We start from the raw sequence: 16,830 nt of genomic DNA on the forward strand, positions 1-16,830 counted from the left end.
ATTTAGCACAATTGTGGGATACAAGACTAGATACACAGAAGTCTGCTGTATTTCTGTATATTAGCAATGAGCAATCAGATATTGGACCTAAAAAGAAGAACGAAGACCGAAATAGGTGGAGTGATATATCTTAATATTGTTAAAATGTTAGGTTTTCTCAAATTTATCTGTGGATTTAATCCCAATCAAAATCTAAACAGGTGGGTTTGTAGAAATTAATAAGCTCTTCTAAAATTTATGTGAAAATACAAATGATGTAAACAATTGTAGAAAAAGAACAACATTGGAGGACTTGTACTACCTGATATTAAGACTTGCTCTGAAATTACAGTAACCAAGATAGTAGATGTTGAATAAAGACAAGCATATAGAGGAGAAAGTCCAGAAATAGACCCACCAATATATGGGCAGTTAATTTTCCACAAAGATGATAAGACAATTCAATGGGGAAGGATTTTCTTTTCAACAAATGGTGTTGGAACAATTGAATATCTGTATGCAAAAAAAGAATGACCAAAACAAAATCCTTGACTCTTTCTACACAGCATATGCAAAAACTAAGTCAAAGTGAATCTAAGACCTAAAAAGAACTTCCAGAAGAAAGCATAGAAGATCTTACTGACTCTGACTCAGGTCAGGCAGTAATTTCTTAAATAGGACACAATACCCATGAACTGTTAAAAAAAAAAAAAATTGTTAGATTACATCTCATCAGCATTCTAAAACCTGCTCTTCAGGGGCACCTGGGTGGCTCAGTCGGTTAAGCACCTGACTCTTGGTTTCAGCCCAGGTCGTGATTTCACAGTTCATGAGATCGAGCCCTGTGTCGGGCTCTATGCTGATGGCACAGAACCTGCTTGGAATTCTCTCTCTCTCCCTCTCTCTCTGCCCCTCCCCTGCTCACACATGCACATGCTCTCTCTTCTCTCTCAAAATAAATAAACATTAAAAATAAATAAAAATAAAACATGCTCTTCAAAAGACACTGAAGAAAATGAGTATACAAGGCAGAGGCTGTGACAAAATATTTGTGAAAACACATACCTGATAAAGGACTCAAATATATAAAAAACTTAAGACAACAAAATTTTTTTTTTAGAGTTTATTTTTTTTAAGCAGATTTAGGTTCATAGCAAAATTGAGAGGAAGATACAGAGATTTCCCATATACCCTCTGCTCTCCCACCAGAGTATGGTACATTTGTTATAATAAGAATTCAGTTTTTAAAAGGGCAAAAAAACTGGGGTGACTGGGTGGCTCAGTTAAGCGTCTGACTCTTGATTTTGGCTCAGGTCGTGATCTCATGGTTCATGGAATTGAGCCCTCCCGTTGGGCTCTGCGCTCACAGTGAGGAGCCTGCTTAGGATTCTCTGTCTTCCCCTCTCTGCCCCCCTCCCCCTTGTGTGTGTGCACACGCTCTTAAACATTTTTTTTTAAAAAGGCAAAAAAGTTGAACAGGCACTTTACCAAAGATCATGTACAGATGACAAATAAGCACATGCAAATAAACAGTGCTCAACATCGTTTATCATAAAGGAAATACATATTGAAACCACAGTGAGATACCACTACACGCCAACAAGAATGATTAAAAATAAAAATACCAGGTGTTGCCAAGAATGTGGGGCAACGGGAATGCTCATTGTTGCTCTTGGTAATGCAAAATGGTACAGTAATTTTGGAAAACAGTTTGGCAGTTTCTTATAAAGTTAAACATATGGTTACCATATGACCAAGCAATCCCACTTTTAAGTATTTAAAAGAAGGAAGCATATGTACCCACTCGAAGCATATATGTATGAAATGTACATAACAGCTCTGGTTATAATAGTTCAAAACCAAGAAGGATCCAAATGTCCATCAGCTGGTGAATGGATAAACAACTTGATGTACATTTATGTTGTGGCATATTACTCAGCAAACTACCAATACAAACAACAAAATAGATGAATAGTAAAAGCTTTATGCTGAGGGCACCTGGGTGGCTCAGCCAGTTAAGCATCTGACTCTTGCTTTTTTGGCTCAAGTCATGATCTCATGGTTTGTGGGTTGGAGCCCACTGTTGGGCTCTGTATTGCCAGGGTGAAGCCTGCTTGGGATATTCATTATCTCTCTCTCTCTCTCTCTCTCTCACTCACTCTCTCACTCTCTCACTCACTCTCTCACTCTCTCACTCACTCTCTCACTCTCTCACTCTCTCACTCTGTCTCCCTCCTTCCCTCCCTCCCTTTCTTTCCCCCTCCCTCTCTCTCAAAATAAACTTAAAAAAAAAAAAAGCATAATGCTAAGTGAAAGAAGCTACATAAAAAAAGATATTCTTACTGACTGATTCAATTTATATGACACTCAAGAAAAGGCAAAACTATAGCAATGGAAAACAGGTCAGTGGTTGCCAGAGGCCAGCAGATGGTGGAAGAACCCAAGGGTACTTTGTGTGGTGATGGAAATGTTCTGTAATGTGATTATTGTGCTGGTTACTTAACTGTATTCATTTGCCAAACTAATTGAATTGTATACTTAAAATTGACAACATCCAAACAAACAAAAAGATCACAGACAGTCATTTATATGGATGGGTTCCAGAAATGGTGAGCACGTTAACCAGAATTAAACATTTTTCATAGTGCGACCACAGACTAAGATGCACACCTTACTTTGGAAGCACAGTTAACAGATGCTCATCTATCCAGTGGGTCACCTGACCGTTACTGCTACTTTTACAATTCTGGGAAGTGAGAAGGAAGTTTGGTGATGGTGTGGAATTGTTGAATATGTGTTACATAGGGGCTGAGCAGTTCTTTTTCATTTGTCTTACCCAATAGGAGTGTGAAACCAAGATTGCACAAGAGATTGCCAGTCTTTCAAAAGAGGATGTTTCCAAAGAAGAAATGAATGAAAATGAAGAAGTTATAAATATTCTCCTTGCTCAGGTAAGCTAAACTTTGGCTTCAGGTAAGCTCTCTACTTTGCAAGATCCTTTCTTAAAAATAAAAATTGTACATAATTAAGGTATACAGCGTGATGGTTGATACACCTATACATAGTGAAGCGATTACTATGGTGAAGCTAATTAACATTGTTTCCTCATACAGTTACCTTTTTCTTTTGTGATGGGAACACCTGAAATCTATTCTTTTAGTACATTTCCACTAGTTAATACAATGTTATTAACTATAGTCCTCATGCCTGTATACTAGATCTCTAGACTTACTTATCTTTTTGTAATTGCAACTTTGTATCTTTTGACCAACATCTCGCCATTTTCCCCATCCCTTAGCCTCTGGTAACCACTGTTCTACTCTACATCTAGGAGTTCTACTTTTTTTTTTTTTTTAACATTCCACATAGAAGTGAGATCATACAGTATTTGTCTTTCTATGTATGGCTTGTTTCACTTAGCATAGTGTCCTCCAGGTTCATTGTCATAAATGGCAAGATTTCCTTCTTTCTCATGGCTGAATAATATTCCTGTGTCTGTGTGTGTTCATACACACCCCGCATCTATCCATTCATGCATTGACCATGAAGCTGTTTTCATATTTTGACTATTGTGAATAATGCTGCAGTAAACGTGGCAGGGCAGGTATCTCTTCAGTCTTCTTTTCATTTCCCTTGGGTATATTCCCAGAGGTGGAATTGCTGGATCGTATGGTAGTTCTTCTGTTCTGTTTTTCATAACGACTGGGTTCGGTTTACATTCCTACCAACAGTGTGCTCTGTGAATGTGGTATATCACATTTATTGACTTGCATATGTTGGACCATCCTTATGCCCCAGAGATCAATCCTTCATCATGGTGTATGATCTCTTTGCTTCTGTGTTCATCAAGGATATTGACCTGTAATTTTCTTTTCTTGTAGTGTCTTTGTCTGGCTCTGGTAATCATAATGCTGGCCTTATAAAAGGAAGTTTGAGAGCATTCCTTTTTCCATTTTCTTGGAAGAGTTTGAAAAGGATTGGCATTACTTCTTTAAATGTTTGGTAGAATTTACCTGTGAAGCCATCTGGTTGTGGTTTTTGCTTGGTTGGGTGATTTTTCAGAACTGATTCAGTGTTTGTACTACTCTGTTCAGATTTGCTATGCCGTCATGGGTCAGTCTTGGTAGGTACTGTGTTTCTAAGAGCATACCCATTTCTTCTAGGTTATCCAGTTTGTTGGTGTATAAATGTTGATAGTAGTCTCTCATGATGCTTTGTATTCCTGCGGTATCAGTTGTAGTTTTTCCTCTTTCATGTATGGTTTTGAGTCCTTTTATTGTAGCCAAAGGTTTGTCAATTTTGTCTTTTCAAAAGACAAACTCTTGGAGTGCCTAGGTGGCTCAGTCGTTTGAATGTCTGACTCTTGATTTTGGTTCAGGTCTTGATCTTTTGTGGGTTCAAGTCCCACATTGGGCTTTGCACTGAAAGCTCAGAGCCTGCTTGGGCTTCTCTCTCCCTCTCTCTCTGCCCCTCTGTGCATGCTACTGTGCACGTGTGTGCTCTCTCAAAAATAAACATTTACAAAAATAAAAAAACCCAACTCTTAGTTTCATTAATCTTTTGTATTGTTTTTCTAGTCTCTATTTCATTTATTTCTGTTCTGATCTGTATTATTTCCTCCCTTTTGCTAATTTTAAGTTTAGTTTGTTCTTTTTCTAGTTCCTTCAGCTGTAAAGATACGTTGTTTGAGATCTTTCTTTTTTCTTAATGAAGGCATTTATCACCATAAACTTCCCTCTTCGAGTTGCTCTTACTTCATCCTGTAGTTTTGACACGTTGTGTTTCTACTTTCATTCATCTCTAGATATTTGATTTCTTCTTTGACCCGTTGGTCCTTCAAGAGTGTGTTGCAAGACTCTAAATGGTCCTCATATATTATAATTTGAAAAGCTCAACCACAGAGGTGTGAGTCTTTTAAAGAAACTCGAAAGATGATTAAGTGGCTTTAATGGGATCATGCCTGTTGTATTTGTTGGTTTTAACTTTTATGTGGTGTTTGCTGAAGTGTTCAGGAGAAACTATCCTCTACTGACTGCCACTTCCTGGACACTGTTCTAGATGCTTGATCTCATTTTATCCACACACAGGTCTGAGTTATAATGTTTTCCATAACTTACAGGGGAGTTGTAATTAATTTGTTTCATGTTAATGAGATGGCACTTTAATTTTTTTTTTTTCAACGTTTTTTATTTATTTTTGGGACAGAGAGAGACAGAGCATGAACGGGGGAGGGGCAGAGAGAGAGGGAGACACAGAATCGGAAGCAGGCTCCAGGCTCCGAGCCATCAGCCCAGAGCCCGACGCGGGGCTCGAACTCATGGACCGCGAGATCGTGACCTGGCTGAAGTCGGACGCTTAACCGACTGCGCCACCCAGGTGCCCCGAGATGGCACTTTAAAAAAAATGAAAGTTTATTCTTTCATTTTGAGAGAGAAAGAGTGTGTGAGTGAGCGGGGGAGGGGGAGAGAGAGAATCCCAAGCAGGCTCTGCCCTGCCAGCACAGAGCCCAACGCGGGGCTTGAGCCCATGAACCATGTGATCATGGGCTGAAACCAAGAGTCAGACACTTAACCGATTGAGCCACGGAAGCGCCCAGACTTTTAATATTTTAAAATGTGTTTTTCCTGACCACAAAGTTTGGGATCCTTGAAATGTAACAGTATAGATTTTATCTGATTGTTCTTGCTGATAACACCTGTTTAGATATTTTCATTTTATTCTTTGTGGGTGAACTCATTTGTTGGAGATGAATTGCTTTATTATTCATTCATTGATTTGATAAATAGCTCTTGAGTACCTACTGTATTCCAGGCATAGAGTTGGAAATGAGCTCCTTTCTTTCTCTCTGCATTTCTCAAGTCAGCCTCACTCTGTTCTGGAAACTCCCAGAGGTTAACCAGAAATGAAGTCCTAGGTTCTGATGGCAGTCCGTGTATTTCCAGAAATTCACATGTGTGGGGTACCTAAAGCTTTACAAGTTCCATTCCTTTTCTGTCACTTTTTTTTTTTTTTTAATGTTTATTCATTTCTGGGAGAGAAAGTGAGAGTGCTAGTGGGGGGAGGGGCAGAGAGAGAGGAAGACACGGAATCTGAAGCAGGCTCTGAGCTGTCAACACAGAGCCCGATGTGGAGTTCGAACCCATGAACTGCAGGATCATGACCTGAGCTGAAGTTGGGCGTTTAACTGAGCCACCCAGGCGTCCCCCTTTTCTTTCACTTCTGAGAAGGACATGTTTTACCTAGCAGGAATACAGCTCTTCCCCTGAAGACAGGATAAAGTCCCAGATTATGTCTTTAGTTCAGAGTTTTTCAGTCTGACATTTTTCAGAACATGAGCTTTAATGGGTCCCCTGGGTAAAGGGAAAGCATCTGTGTTTAGAAACACATGGGGAGGGAACGCTGCATATTACATCTCTGAGAGCTTGCTTGTGCTTGCTGGAGGCTTTGAGTACTTCCCTCTAGAATTTGACCCCAGTGGCGTTCAGGTTCAAACACAGGTGCTTATCCTTTCAATACCTAGAAGTTGAGAAGGAAATGCTGTAGACCCTTGCCTCCGACTCCTTGTTTTCCGTAGCCTGACATTTCTGCCTCTGAAATTTTGTCTGCTTTTGGTTCTTTTCTAGACTCATTTCTAGACTCATAGGTTGGAGGGGTTAGCTTCCCTTTGGTGATCCAGTTTTAGAAATGCATATCTGTGAAAGCAGAATATTGACTGTTTATCATCTCTGGGGACGTGGGTTGAGGAGGACGGTGGATTTTGGTGAGGAGGAAAGATTTCATCTGGAATGTTTTCCCTTTACTAGGATTTGCTTTAGGGTGATACACCAGCTGCGTATCTCCTGGGTCCTTCTTTTCCTAGTTCTATCTTGACCCCGAAATAGATAAGAGAGGTCCTTACTGAGAAGTAGAAAAGCATTCAGGAGGGACTGGGAATCAAAAAGAGACAGTCACTTGACCTTTGTGCCCAGGGTACTGGTTAATCGGGAGCCTTTGCAAATTGAGGACAGGGGATTCTGAGGTGGCATTTTTTGTCTTGGGAAAAATCTAGATATTCCTCCCAAATAACTTAGTCTACTTTTTCTCAGCCTTTCCGTGACATTAGTTAGGGAAACAGGATTATAAGCTTTGTAGTACAAGCTTTCCCATAACCTGTGTTACGTATGGGGCTAAAGAATTTAAGGCAACATAGGAGACCCCAAAAAGGTGACATTCCCTAGACTCATACTCTCGAAGGTGCTCACCAGTGGTCATTATTTCAGGAGAACGAGATCCTGACTGAACAGGAGGAGCTTCTAGCCATGGAGCAGTTTCTGCGCCGACAGATCGCCTCCGAAAAAGAAGAGATCGAACGCCTCAGAGCTGAGATTGCTGAAATTCAGAGGTAGAGGAAAGCAGAGGGTCTTAGTTTTAAGTTCGCAGGAATGTTTACTGGAAAACGCACGTAGTTGTTTCAGCTCTCAGACTTCCACGCAAAAGAACTGGGCATCCGAACCAGTCAGCTTTACCGTTTCTTCCTAAGTGGCTCCACTGAGTGGACCCGTGGAGCGCTGGTGAAGGGGAAGGAAGGGCGGGAGGGCAGCGGCGCGGCTCCTCTGCTCACCGGCTCTCTCGGCCTCCCGCCCGCAGCCGCCAGCAGCACGGCCGCAGCGAGACCGAGGAGTACTCCTCCGACAGCGAGAGCGAGAGCGAGGACGAGGAGGAGCTGCAGATCATCCTGGAGGACCTCCAGAGGCAGAACGAGGAGCTAGAAGTGAGCACCGGCTTCCAGAAAGTTTCCCTTAGCAGCGGTCTTCCTTTCTGTGGGAACGAGCGGGAGGCTGAGGAGAGAGTTGAGGGGACGTCTCACCGGAGCCGGCCGGGCGCGCCGCACAGTGTGGCCTCAGCGGGCGTCCTTGGGCTGTGGCGGCTGCCCCGACTGCCCTCGAACCGCTGCGAAAGATCTGGGCTCAGTTCCCAGAGATGAGCAGAAAGAGCAATGCTGGTGGAAGAGGTCGAAAAGCCTCCTGACTCTCCTGTGGGTAAAATGGGGACAGAGCTTTCTCTTGTCCCTTAACCCTCGGAGCAGCCAGTGTGCCGGCCCCAGGGATCGGGGAGGCAACCGCGTGGTGAAAAGCAAGAGATTTCTGTGATCGCGATCGGAGTTCCCGTGCTTACCCCAGATTAATCATTGTCTCCAGATGTACCTCAGGGGTTGAGAGAGGAGAGCCGTTCTCGTCTTGCTCTAAGAACAGGGCGACGGCTTGCTTTCCCTCGTCCCGGTGCACTCAGCTGCTGGGGCAAATCAGCCTCCCACTGCATAGAAAATAGAATCCCGCACAAAACTGCCGCCCACAGAAGTCCCGTGGACAGAGTTCCGAGGGGCTGCCCACCAAGGTCCACGTCCCAGGACACTGGCTACGGCCACGGGTGTGTCGTGGGAGAAGCAGAGCAGCGGTTGAGGCCTGGGCCACCAGGTGGCTTCCCTTCTTTACAGGGGCCTCCCGTTGGCACTTTAGTTTGCTTTCCTAACATTTGGCAGACCACATGAAAATCCTAAGTAGGAAGATCTATTCCAGAATTGTAGTACTTGGGATCTAGGTGTAGCCGCTGTAAGAGAGGATACTCTCGCGGTTTGAACAAGACGGTTCTGTCCCTCGCCTGGCAGACATGCACGTCTGCCACCCTCCACACGGGAAGCCCTCCCCCCACTTGGAAAACATTTGGGGTCCAGAGTGGCCTTAGGTCTTGCCCACTCTCAGCAGGAAGGGGGAAGGAATCCAAGGATGCCTGGTGGTTAAGGGCCTCCGCTCATACCTTGTTAGCAGAGGCACAGTCACGTGGCTGTAGGTAGCCGCAAGGGAGCCTGGGAAACGCAGGCTGCGTAGAAATGCCACAGCACAGAGAGGAGAGGGTGCGCCGTGCAGCCAGTAAGTAGCCTGCTACCGAGGGAGGTTTGTAGGATTCTGGGATTAGCTACCGTCTGGCTACCTCGACTTTGCTGAATGCACGCGGATCATTTAGAACTGATAGTTTTCTGTAGTTTTTGCTTCAGTAGCACAGCTCAGGTGTAAAGTAATGCCATTCACAAAAGACAAAGGACGTTCACTTTGGAGATAAATCTGGGATTTGATCCTGTCTCTGACGTCCCCCTCTAATGGCTGGTCGAGTCGCTCTCATCTTCTGCTTACTTAAGGGCTAGTCAGGAGCCAGTTCAAAACATGCACCTACTTGAAACACTGAAATATTTATTATTATTAAGCGAACTGTTTTCTCTTGGTACATTTATGTTTTCCAGATGTGTTCACTCTTCTGTAATTAGCAGCAGTTTCGTTCTTGAATTTTGTGCATTCGGGGTCGAGGTGTTGACGTGTCTCATTTGCACATCCGTGTTCCTGTCTCCAGTCTCACAACTGAGTTGACTAAAACAGAATAGATTGCTGTGTAGCACACCCTTGCTAACTGTTCTCTATTCCTGAATCTGTTCCTTTGGACCTTCTTGCTTAAGTGACGACTGTTCTTTTGTCGTTCCTCAAGATAAAGAACAATCACTTGAATCAAGCAATTCACGAAGAGCGAGAGGCCATCGTCGAGCTGCGGGTGCAGCTCCGCCTGCTTCAGCTGCAGCGAGCCAAGCCCGAGCCGCCAGGGCAGGGCGACGAGGAGCCCGAGAGGCGCGGGGCCGGCCAGCCGCCCAGAGACGGCGCCCCGGAGACGAAAGCGGCCAAGGAGCAGCCGAAGGCGGCCAAGGAGCAGGCCAAGCCGTCGCCGAGCAGAGACAGGAAGGAGACGCCCATCTGAGCAGCCCAGACCCACCGAGACCCGTGCATCTTACTGTAATCCCGAGAGTCAGAGTGCACAACTCTGTGCTGTACATTCTGTAAAGATGTCTTTTCTCCTCAGACTCTTTCTTCTCTCACACGTATGACTTCTCCGCGTCAGGCTCAGGTTACACGGGAGGACAAAGCAGTGCACGCATTGTGGGCTTGTAGGGGACAGAGGAGTTTTCCAGATAGTGTCAGCTTATTTGAAGATTAATTTTCCTTGTTAACTTAAAACTATTTTAACCCTTGAGTGGCTTCTTTTTAAACCAAAAATCGTCTTTCTTTGCTTTTTTATTACAGCAGAATCAGGATCTCTTTCTCTCGGTGGGGTGGGGGGGTGGGGGGGGTGGAGCCAAACAAGGTAAATCCTGTTCCTGCCTTGTGGATTGCCCCGTAGTGTCACCCTCCGGGATCTCTGCTTACTAGTCACTCTTGCTTGTGCCTTTTACACCTTCTCGGTGCAGATTCTATAATGGGGAGCTGCCTCAGATTTCCTGACTGGCCAGAATGGCTGTTACTGAGGTTACCTTTGCCCACCCTTGTCACCCTCTCCTTTGACGGCCCTAAACCAGTCCATGAACCTGAGTCACCGGATGGCCTGACCTGTCACAGAGCTGCCAGCGGAGCCCGCCCGCTGGCCCCGGGGCAGCGTGGCCTCCGTGTAGGAGCAGCCGCTAGGCTCCTGCGGGCTCCTCGCTGCTGGTGATCACGTGCTTTTCAGTGGGTTGGTCGGAGGTAGCCGCCTGACCTGAGGCCTCCACACAGAGGACCGGTTCCTTAACCCGGAGATCTTCTCGTGTGACTGATCTTCCATTAAACACAGGATGACTTAGATTGCTTGCTTGGGCTGGAATGTAAAAGTCTCTTTGCCTGAATAAGCCATATATGCTCTTAAACAAAAGTGTTCAGTTACCCGTATCCTATGATCTCAGTGAACCTGCTGACGGACTCCCAATTGACAAGATTGAGCAATAGAAAAAAACTTTTCCTTTAAATGATAGCTGTGATTCCCCGACCCCGTTTTCTTGCTTCTGTAACTTCTCCGGTGACTGAGGCATCTGGGAGGTCAGCTCTCGGGCACCTTTGTTCAGTGACGCTCTGTCTGAATAAATGGCACCCGTGAGGTAGGTCAGCTCTCATGGCTGTGAAGATAAACCCCACGCACTCAAGGTGATGGAAACAAACCCCCCACGAGGGCTCTGTCCTCTCCTAGTTACTATTTATTTTCAGCACCTGTTCGATGCGGTTTTTTATTCTCTACCTATTGCACTGTTGTGACTTGTTGGCCATTGTTTGATTTTTGTACGAAAAAAAGCTTTGTTATAGAAATCAGCATACTATTTTTTTAAATCTGGAGAGAAGATATTATGGTGACTGAAAATATGGTCAGGTGTCAAATATAAACGTATAAAAGCCTTCTTGCTGTCCTGTCGGTCATATTACACTTATTTTATATTTGCTGGCAATATCGAAGGTTTCTTTTTTGTTTGTGTAAACTCTAATTTCTATCAAGGTGTCATGGATTTTTAAAATTAGTATTTCATTACAACTGTCTCCGCATTCGTTAACTAATTTTTGCCAGGACCATTATTGATCAAACAAATAAATTCGACAGCCATTTGAGGAAAAACAAACCAACAAACAAAAGCATCTTGTTTTTTTGTGCACCTTCTTTCTTTGAAGTAGCGTCCTGTGGCTGACAAGGAGTTGGTCTGATACTGCTTCCAAGAGTGAACTAACCTTCTGTTCGGACTCTCCGTGTGTTCCTCGCCCCGGTGGACTTGGTGCCCCTTGCTGGTTTCTAGGGTTTACTGTGCTCCTTCCCAATAGGTGCTTACCTGCTGAGGGAGCACGTCTGCACAGCCAGCTGACCGGGATCGGGTCTGCAGCTTCTTCTGTGAGCGACGTCCTGTGGACAGTGGAACGTGCCCTTCGAAAATGTCGCGCAGGTCAGTCGGCCCAACGTGGCAGGAGGGCACGTCGGTTATTGCGAAGTCCCTTTCTTTTAGGGGCTGACATTCCTGGTTAAGATTCCATCGCCGGGAGAGCTGAACCTGTAATTCGGTGGTGGTTTGCTGACATGGGACTTAGCATAAGCGACTGTTTTGGGCCTCTTGTCTGGTTTCTGATAATTCCCCCACTCGAGACTCTCAGCCGTGAGAGATGTGATTAAAATATAAGGCATTAGTGCTTCTCTCTATCACTCTGAGGGTCTTGCAGTTTTTGCCAAATCTCTGTAGCATTTCGCAGATCATGGTGTTGGGTTCACAGTCTTTAAGTTGGTCATTCTCTGTCCCTTTTCTCATGTTCTATCTTAAGGAGTTTGCGTGGTGCTTAGTGGCTGCAGACACGCAGTTAAAGCTTTTGAGAGGTTCCGCGCACCGTGGAGCTACTGTGATCGTAAGCAGGATAATGCTGAGCGCACTTATCCGGAGTGCACTTCGGAGCCCTTGTTCCCAAGACCCAAGTCAGTCAACAAAGATTTCCCTGTCGAAGGAGTCAAGTAAGGGCCGCCTGGGTGGCTCATTCGGTCAAACGGCCGACTCTTGATCTCCGCTCGGGTCATGATCTCATGGTTTGTGGGTTCGAGCCCCGCATTGGGCTCTGCACTGACAGCGTGGAGCCTGCTTGGGATTCTCTCTCTCCACCCGCCCCCCCACCCCCCAGAAAAAAATAAAAATTAAAAAAAATTTTGTTTTGAAGGAGTCACTTAAGCCAGTTGGCTTGTACACAGACCTCATGTAGCTGGAGTGTCAACCTTCACATGAGTGTCGATCCAAGTGCAGGGAGCACAGACACCGCCTTGCTCAGCTGCCGGATAACTGAGGGCTTTCCTATCATGGAGCCCATCTTTGGCGAGAGAGCTGAGGGTTTTTAGTTGTCATTGGGCAGCTAATTGCTTTAGCGGCAGATTCTTCAGTATCTTCAGAGTTCAGGAGAGGTTCCTGATCATAGCTTCATTTGCACTTAGCACAGTGAGTAGGGGAATCTGGTGAAGGACGTGAATTTGGAATCGATTACGCCTCCTGGAAATTCTGGTTTGAGTCTGTGGCTCGGGACTGGACAGCTGACAGCCATGAAGGCCAGTCTAATTTCTGGATCTGTAGGCTGCTCAGGTGGTTTTATTCTAGTCAACATCTTGTGTCTGTTTCTTTGTCCAGAGCATGGAGGCAAGGTCCCCCGGGTTTGGGGTTAACTGGAGACAGGGAGATGGAGCCTGAGGGTTAGGGAGCCTGACAGGATTGAGGGGGCTGAGCTTGTTCCAGAGAAACTGAGGCATCGGGAATCAGAGAGACATTTGTGAGGGACAGAACTATAGGCTCACCAGCATCGTGGCAAATCCCACAGTTGTTTGGATGCGATTACCCGCTTGGGAGAACTTTCTGGGCCAGAGGCAAGGCAAAAAAGGCCGAAGAAAAGAATCCTAAAGACCTTCATGATGTAAGAATTGGGAAAAGGATGGCCAGAGAGGGAAGGGGGAGTAGAAGGAAACACTCTTGGCCCTGTGTCTTGGGATGATGTTGGCTCGATGACGGCTACTTGCCTTCCTGGTCCGTTTTATCTTGAGGTCTCCAGCATTTGCACAGGACTGGATGTCAGGTGGGGCCATCTTGTGAAATAAACACCCAGGGTTCAACGCCTTGCAGTTTGGCAGCACAGAGTACCTGGCGGGGCCTGTCCACGAATCTCACTGTTACAGAAGCATCGGAGTAGAGCAACGGTTTGTAAATGACAGAAGACTTCAACGGGCCCGTGCTTAAGGAGCCGACGGGTTCACCGGAGAAGGAAGTGGAGTTAATTCTGTGGCATACGATCATTTAGGGTAATAACTGGACACTGAGAGCTTTGACAGATCTCTAGAAACTTCGGTTTTCTGGTACATCCACGCACATATAACCTGAGGTTTACTGTACACACAAACCCAAAGCATTTGACAGCGCTTCCCACATATTTGAACATGTTAAATTAATGAGAGATAGCCTTTGAAATCTTCCAGGAGCCCTCTGGGATAAATCTCAAGCTAGTTTAAAGTTAAAAAGACTATTGAGAATTTTAAGAAAATGTTAAAAGATTTGAACATTTGATTAAACAGGGTAACAGATAATTATGAAATAATTGTATAACAAAAGTGGCAATAGGAGACGTTAAGGTAGGGGCGCCTGGCCTGGGTGGCTCAGTCAGTGGAGCATCCGACTTTGGCTGAGGTCATGATCTCATGTTCGTGGGTTCGAGACCCACGTCGGATCCTGTGCTGACAGCTCAGCCTGGAGCTGTCTTTGGATTCTGTGTCTCCCTCTCTCTGCTCCTCCCCTGCTTATGCTCTCTGTCTCTCAAAAAATAAAACTTTATAATTAAAAAAAAATGTTACGGTAAATATAGAAAATCAAGGTAAATACAGGTGAACAAAAGTTAGCTTTCTCAGTATGACAAAGACTGGATTTTCTTAAGTAATCAAAGACCTGATACAAGACTGTAGAAAGCACAGTAATGTATTTGGGAAAGAAAACAATCTTTGCTATCCAAAGGTTAAAAAAAGAACCACAAAACAACCTTTGCAGCAGTTGCTTAGGTTATTAGTAGCAGACCAATAATCTAAGAAAACTTTGTCCTCTTAACGGAGAGAAAACCAAATTCTAATTTTGTACCAGTGTACTTTTGATATTAAAACTCATTTTTTAAAAAACGTTAATAAGTCTATTCCAATCTTAGCCAGCTTGACCACATGTAAAATCCTGCCAAGATTCTCTTTCCACAAACCTACAACTTTTTTCTATCCATTCAGATTTTGTCCTAGGTTTTCTCTTTTAATTCTGGAAAATTCAACCAATCATTTTACTTTCCTTACCTATTTTCCATACACAGATGTTTCCTTCCGCCCTTACAATTTCTAAGTAGCTTTAATTACACACATTGAGAAGAACTTGGAAGCCTTAGATCTTTCGTTCCTAGTGAAAACTAAGTAGTAAGCAAATGTGGACCGTAAAGCCTGCATTCTGTGGACTGGCAAATTTATAAATACATTTTCAAAGTTGCTAAAAGCATATTCTTTCTCTTGGTAAAATTTCCAACGCAGCACAAAAACGGGTTTACTGATAGATCCGAATGTCTTCACCTCCTCTGTAAAAGGAAGCCAAAGTGGTTAAAACCTTTGTTGAGTCAATGTTTTGGTATTTTTATCTTATTTGGAAAGTGATCTAGATCCTCCATGAATATCCGTTATCTGTCTCAGTATAACTTTAAGGCTTCAAGTTACCAAAAAGATTTTGAAAACTACTTTTAAGTAGACATACCAAAAAGCACAGTTGTTGTTGAAAAGTTCATTTATAAAGTTTTATCTTGCATCTATTTTAATTCACTTGCCCTTAACAATTTAGACCAGTCATTGAAATTTTCCTGATATTAAGCAGCTAACCACCATCTTATCTTTCTTGCTGACAAAATCGGTAACAGAGATAATGTGAGCTTATTTGATGTTTAAGTAAACTAAGGTAGAATAAAAGTTACACGTACAGATTATATTTAATGTTAGCAACTCTAAAGACATGCCTTTTGAGTTAAACCAGCAAACTTAAACTAGCTTTTATTTACTGAAGATTATCCTAGATCACATGAACTAGAAAATCATTTGGGTTAGTTCCTGTATTTCTGAGAGGATACTTGATTTACATAATATTTGTCTGTCTTTAAGCCAATTAAATAGGGCTCTTTACAAATTAATTTTGGCAACACCTTTTGGAGCTAAAAAAGAAATCACGTTTATAACATACATTGACATACATAAACCTACAGATGCAAACAGATCTTGTAGCTTTCATTTTAAGATTTTAGCCCAGATAGCTAAATAATACAAAACTCACTAGTTTACAAAAGAATCAAATTTTGTTTCTGGCAGAATGGAGTAAGTTAAGGTTACCTGCTCAGATGGCTTAAGCTTTTCACTAATATCTGTGCAGAAGATGTTAAAATAGTTTTCTTTCCTGACAAGCATTACATCGGGGAGACCAGGTAGAGAACTCTTCCATCTCAAAGGCACAGAGAACGAATGCAAGTTCCGCTGAGAAGGACTTTTGTTCCCTAAGTCCGCATCTTTCACAATACCTGCAGGCCTTCTGAGGTGAAGGGGGGCGGTTTTAGGGTTCATGAAAATGACAGGTGAGCTTTAGACTGTTTCAGAGCCACGTTTCTAGTCTTGTGAAGGCTCAATCTGTAAGGCAAACATGTTTTTATTTATTTTTTAAAGTTTGGTTTTAGCAATCTCTACACCCAGTGTGGGGCTTGAACCCATGACGCTGAGATTGAGCCGCTCACTCTTCTGAGCCAGCCAGGCACCAGAAGTACGGTTGTTTTGAATTCCTTAAAGAATTGGGTTGCAATTAGAATGATACCAAGAGGCTGCCCCACCCATCCAGCTACATTATCTTTTAAAAAAATTTGTTTTTAGAGTGTGAGTGGCGGGTGGGACGGGGTGGGGGCAGAGAGAGAGGATTCCAAGCAGGCTCCATGATCAGCCGGAGAGCCTGATTCAGGGCTTGCTCCCACGACCCTGGGATGTGACCTGAGCTGAAATCAAGTGTTGGATGTTCGACTGAGCCACCCAGGTGCCCCCAACTATATTATCTTCAATTTGCCTTTTTTTTTTTTTCCTTAGAGACAGAGACTACAAGTGGGGAGAGGGGCAGAGGGAGACAGAATCTTAAGCAGTCTCCATGCTCAGCATGTGGGGCTTGATCCCACAACCCTGATATCATGACCTGAGCCAAAATCTAAAGCCAGACACTCAAACGACTGAGCCACCCGGGTGCCTGCAATTTTCTCCTTTTACATCAGGGAGAAGATCTTCAATTAAGATGGAAATCAAGATTCCTACTTTCTAGTTTTAGAGCTCTGTGTCTTTGGAATGTTTTAGTAAATACTTCCACAAAGACTTCAGAATATTTTTCTTTCCTTCAGGACCTATAGTTTCAGGTTAACTTTGGGGAGAAGGCCTAAACAAGTTCCTATCAGGCTCTGAATATCAGCTTCCAGTTTGGCCAACTTCTGGCCATTTAGC

At 43.9% G+C, this 16,830-nt stretch overlaps 1 protein-coding gene and 1 long non-coding RNA gene across 6 annotated transcripts in view; both read left to right on the forward strand.

Moving 5' to 3' along the window:
- RALBP1 (ralA binding protein 1) overlaps positions 1-10,027 on the forward strand; it is a 47,507-nt gene extending 37,480 nt beyond the window's left edge. For all 5 annotated transcript variants that reach the window (XM_049620429.1, XM_049620432.1, XM_049620433.1 and 2 more), the window contains 4 exons: positions 2,823-2,930; positions 7,239-7,360; positions 7,606-7,729; positions 9,493-10,027. In XM_049620429.1, coding sequence (XP_049476386.1) covers positions 2,823-2,930; positions 7,239-7,360; positions 7,606-7,729; positions 9,493-9,756 — 618 coding nt within the window. In that variant the 3' untranslated portion in view covers positions 9,757-10,027. The remainder of the gene's footprint in view (positions 1-2,822; positions 2,931-7,238; positions 7,361-7,605; positions 7,730-9,492) is intronic.
- An 84-nt stretch (positions 10,028-10,111) lies between these two features.
- Positions 10,112-16,422, forward strand: LOC125914832 (uncharacterized). The gene is made up of 2 exons (XR_007455451.1): positions 10,112-11,728; positions 12,099-16,422. It is a non-coding gene; the product is annotated as an uncharacterized LOC125914832 (long non-coding RNA).
- Positions 16,423-16,830: the final 408 nt, after the last annotated feature.

This window comes from Panthera uncia (genome assembly GCF_023721935.1).
Source record: "Panthera uncia isolate 11264 chromosome D3 unlocalized genomic scaffold, Puncia_PCG_1.0 HiC_scaffold_8, whole genome shotgun sequence".
NCBI classification, from domain to species: Eukaryota; Metazoa; Chordata; class Mammalia; order Carnivora; family Felidae; genus Panthera; species Panthera uncia.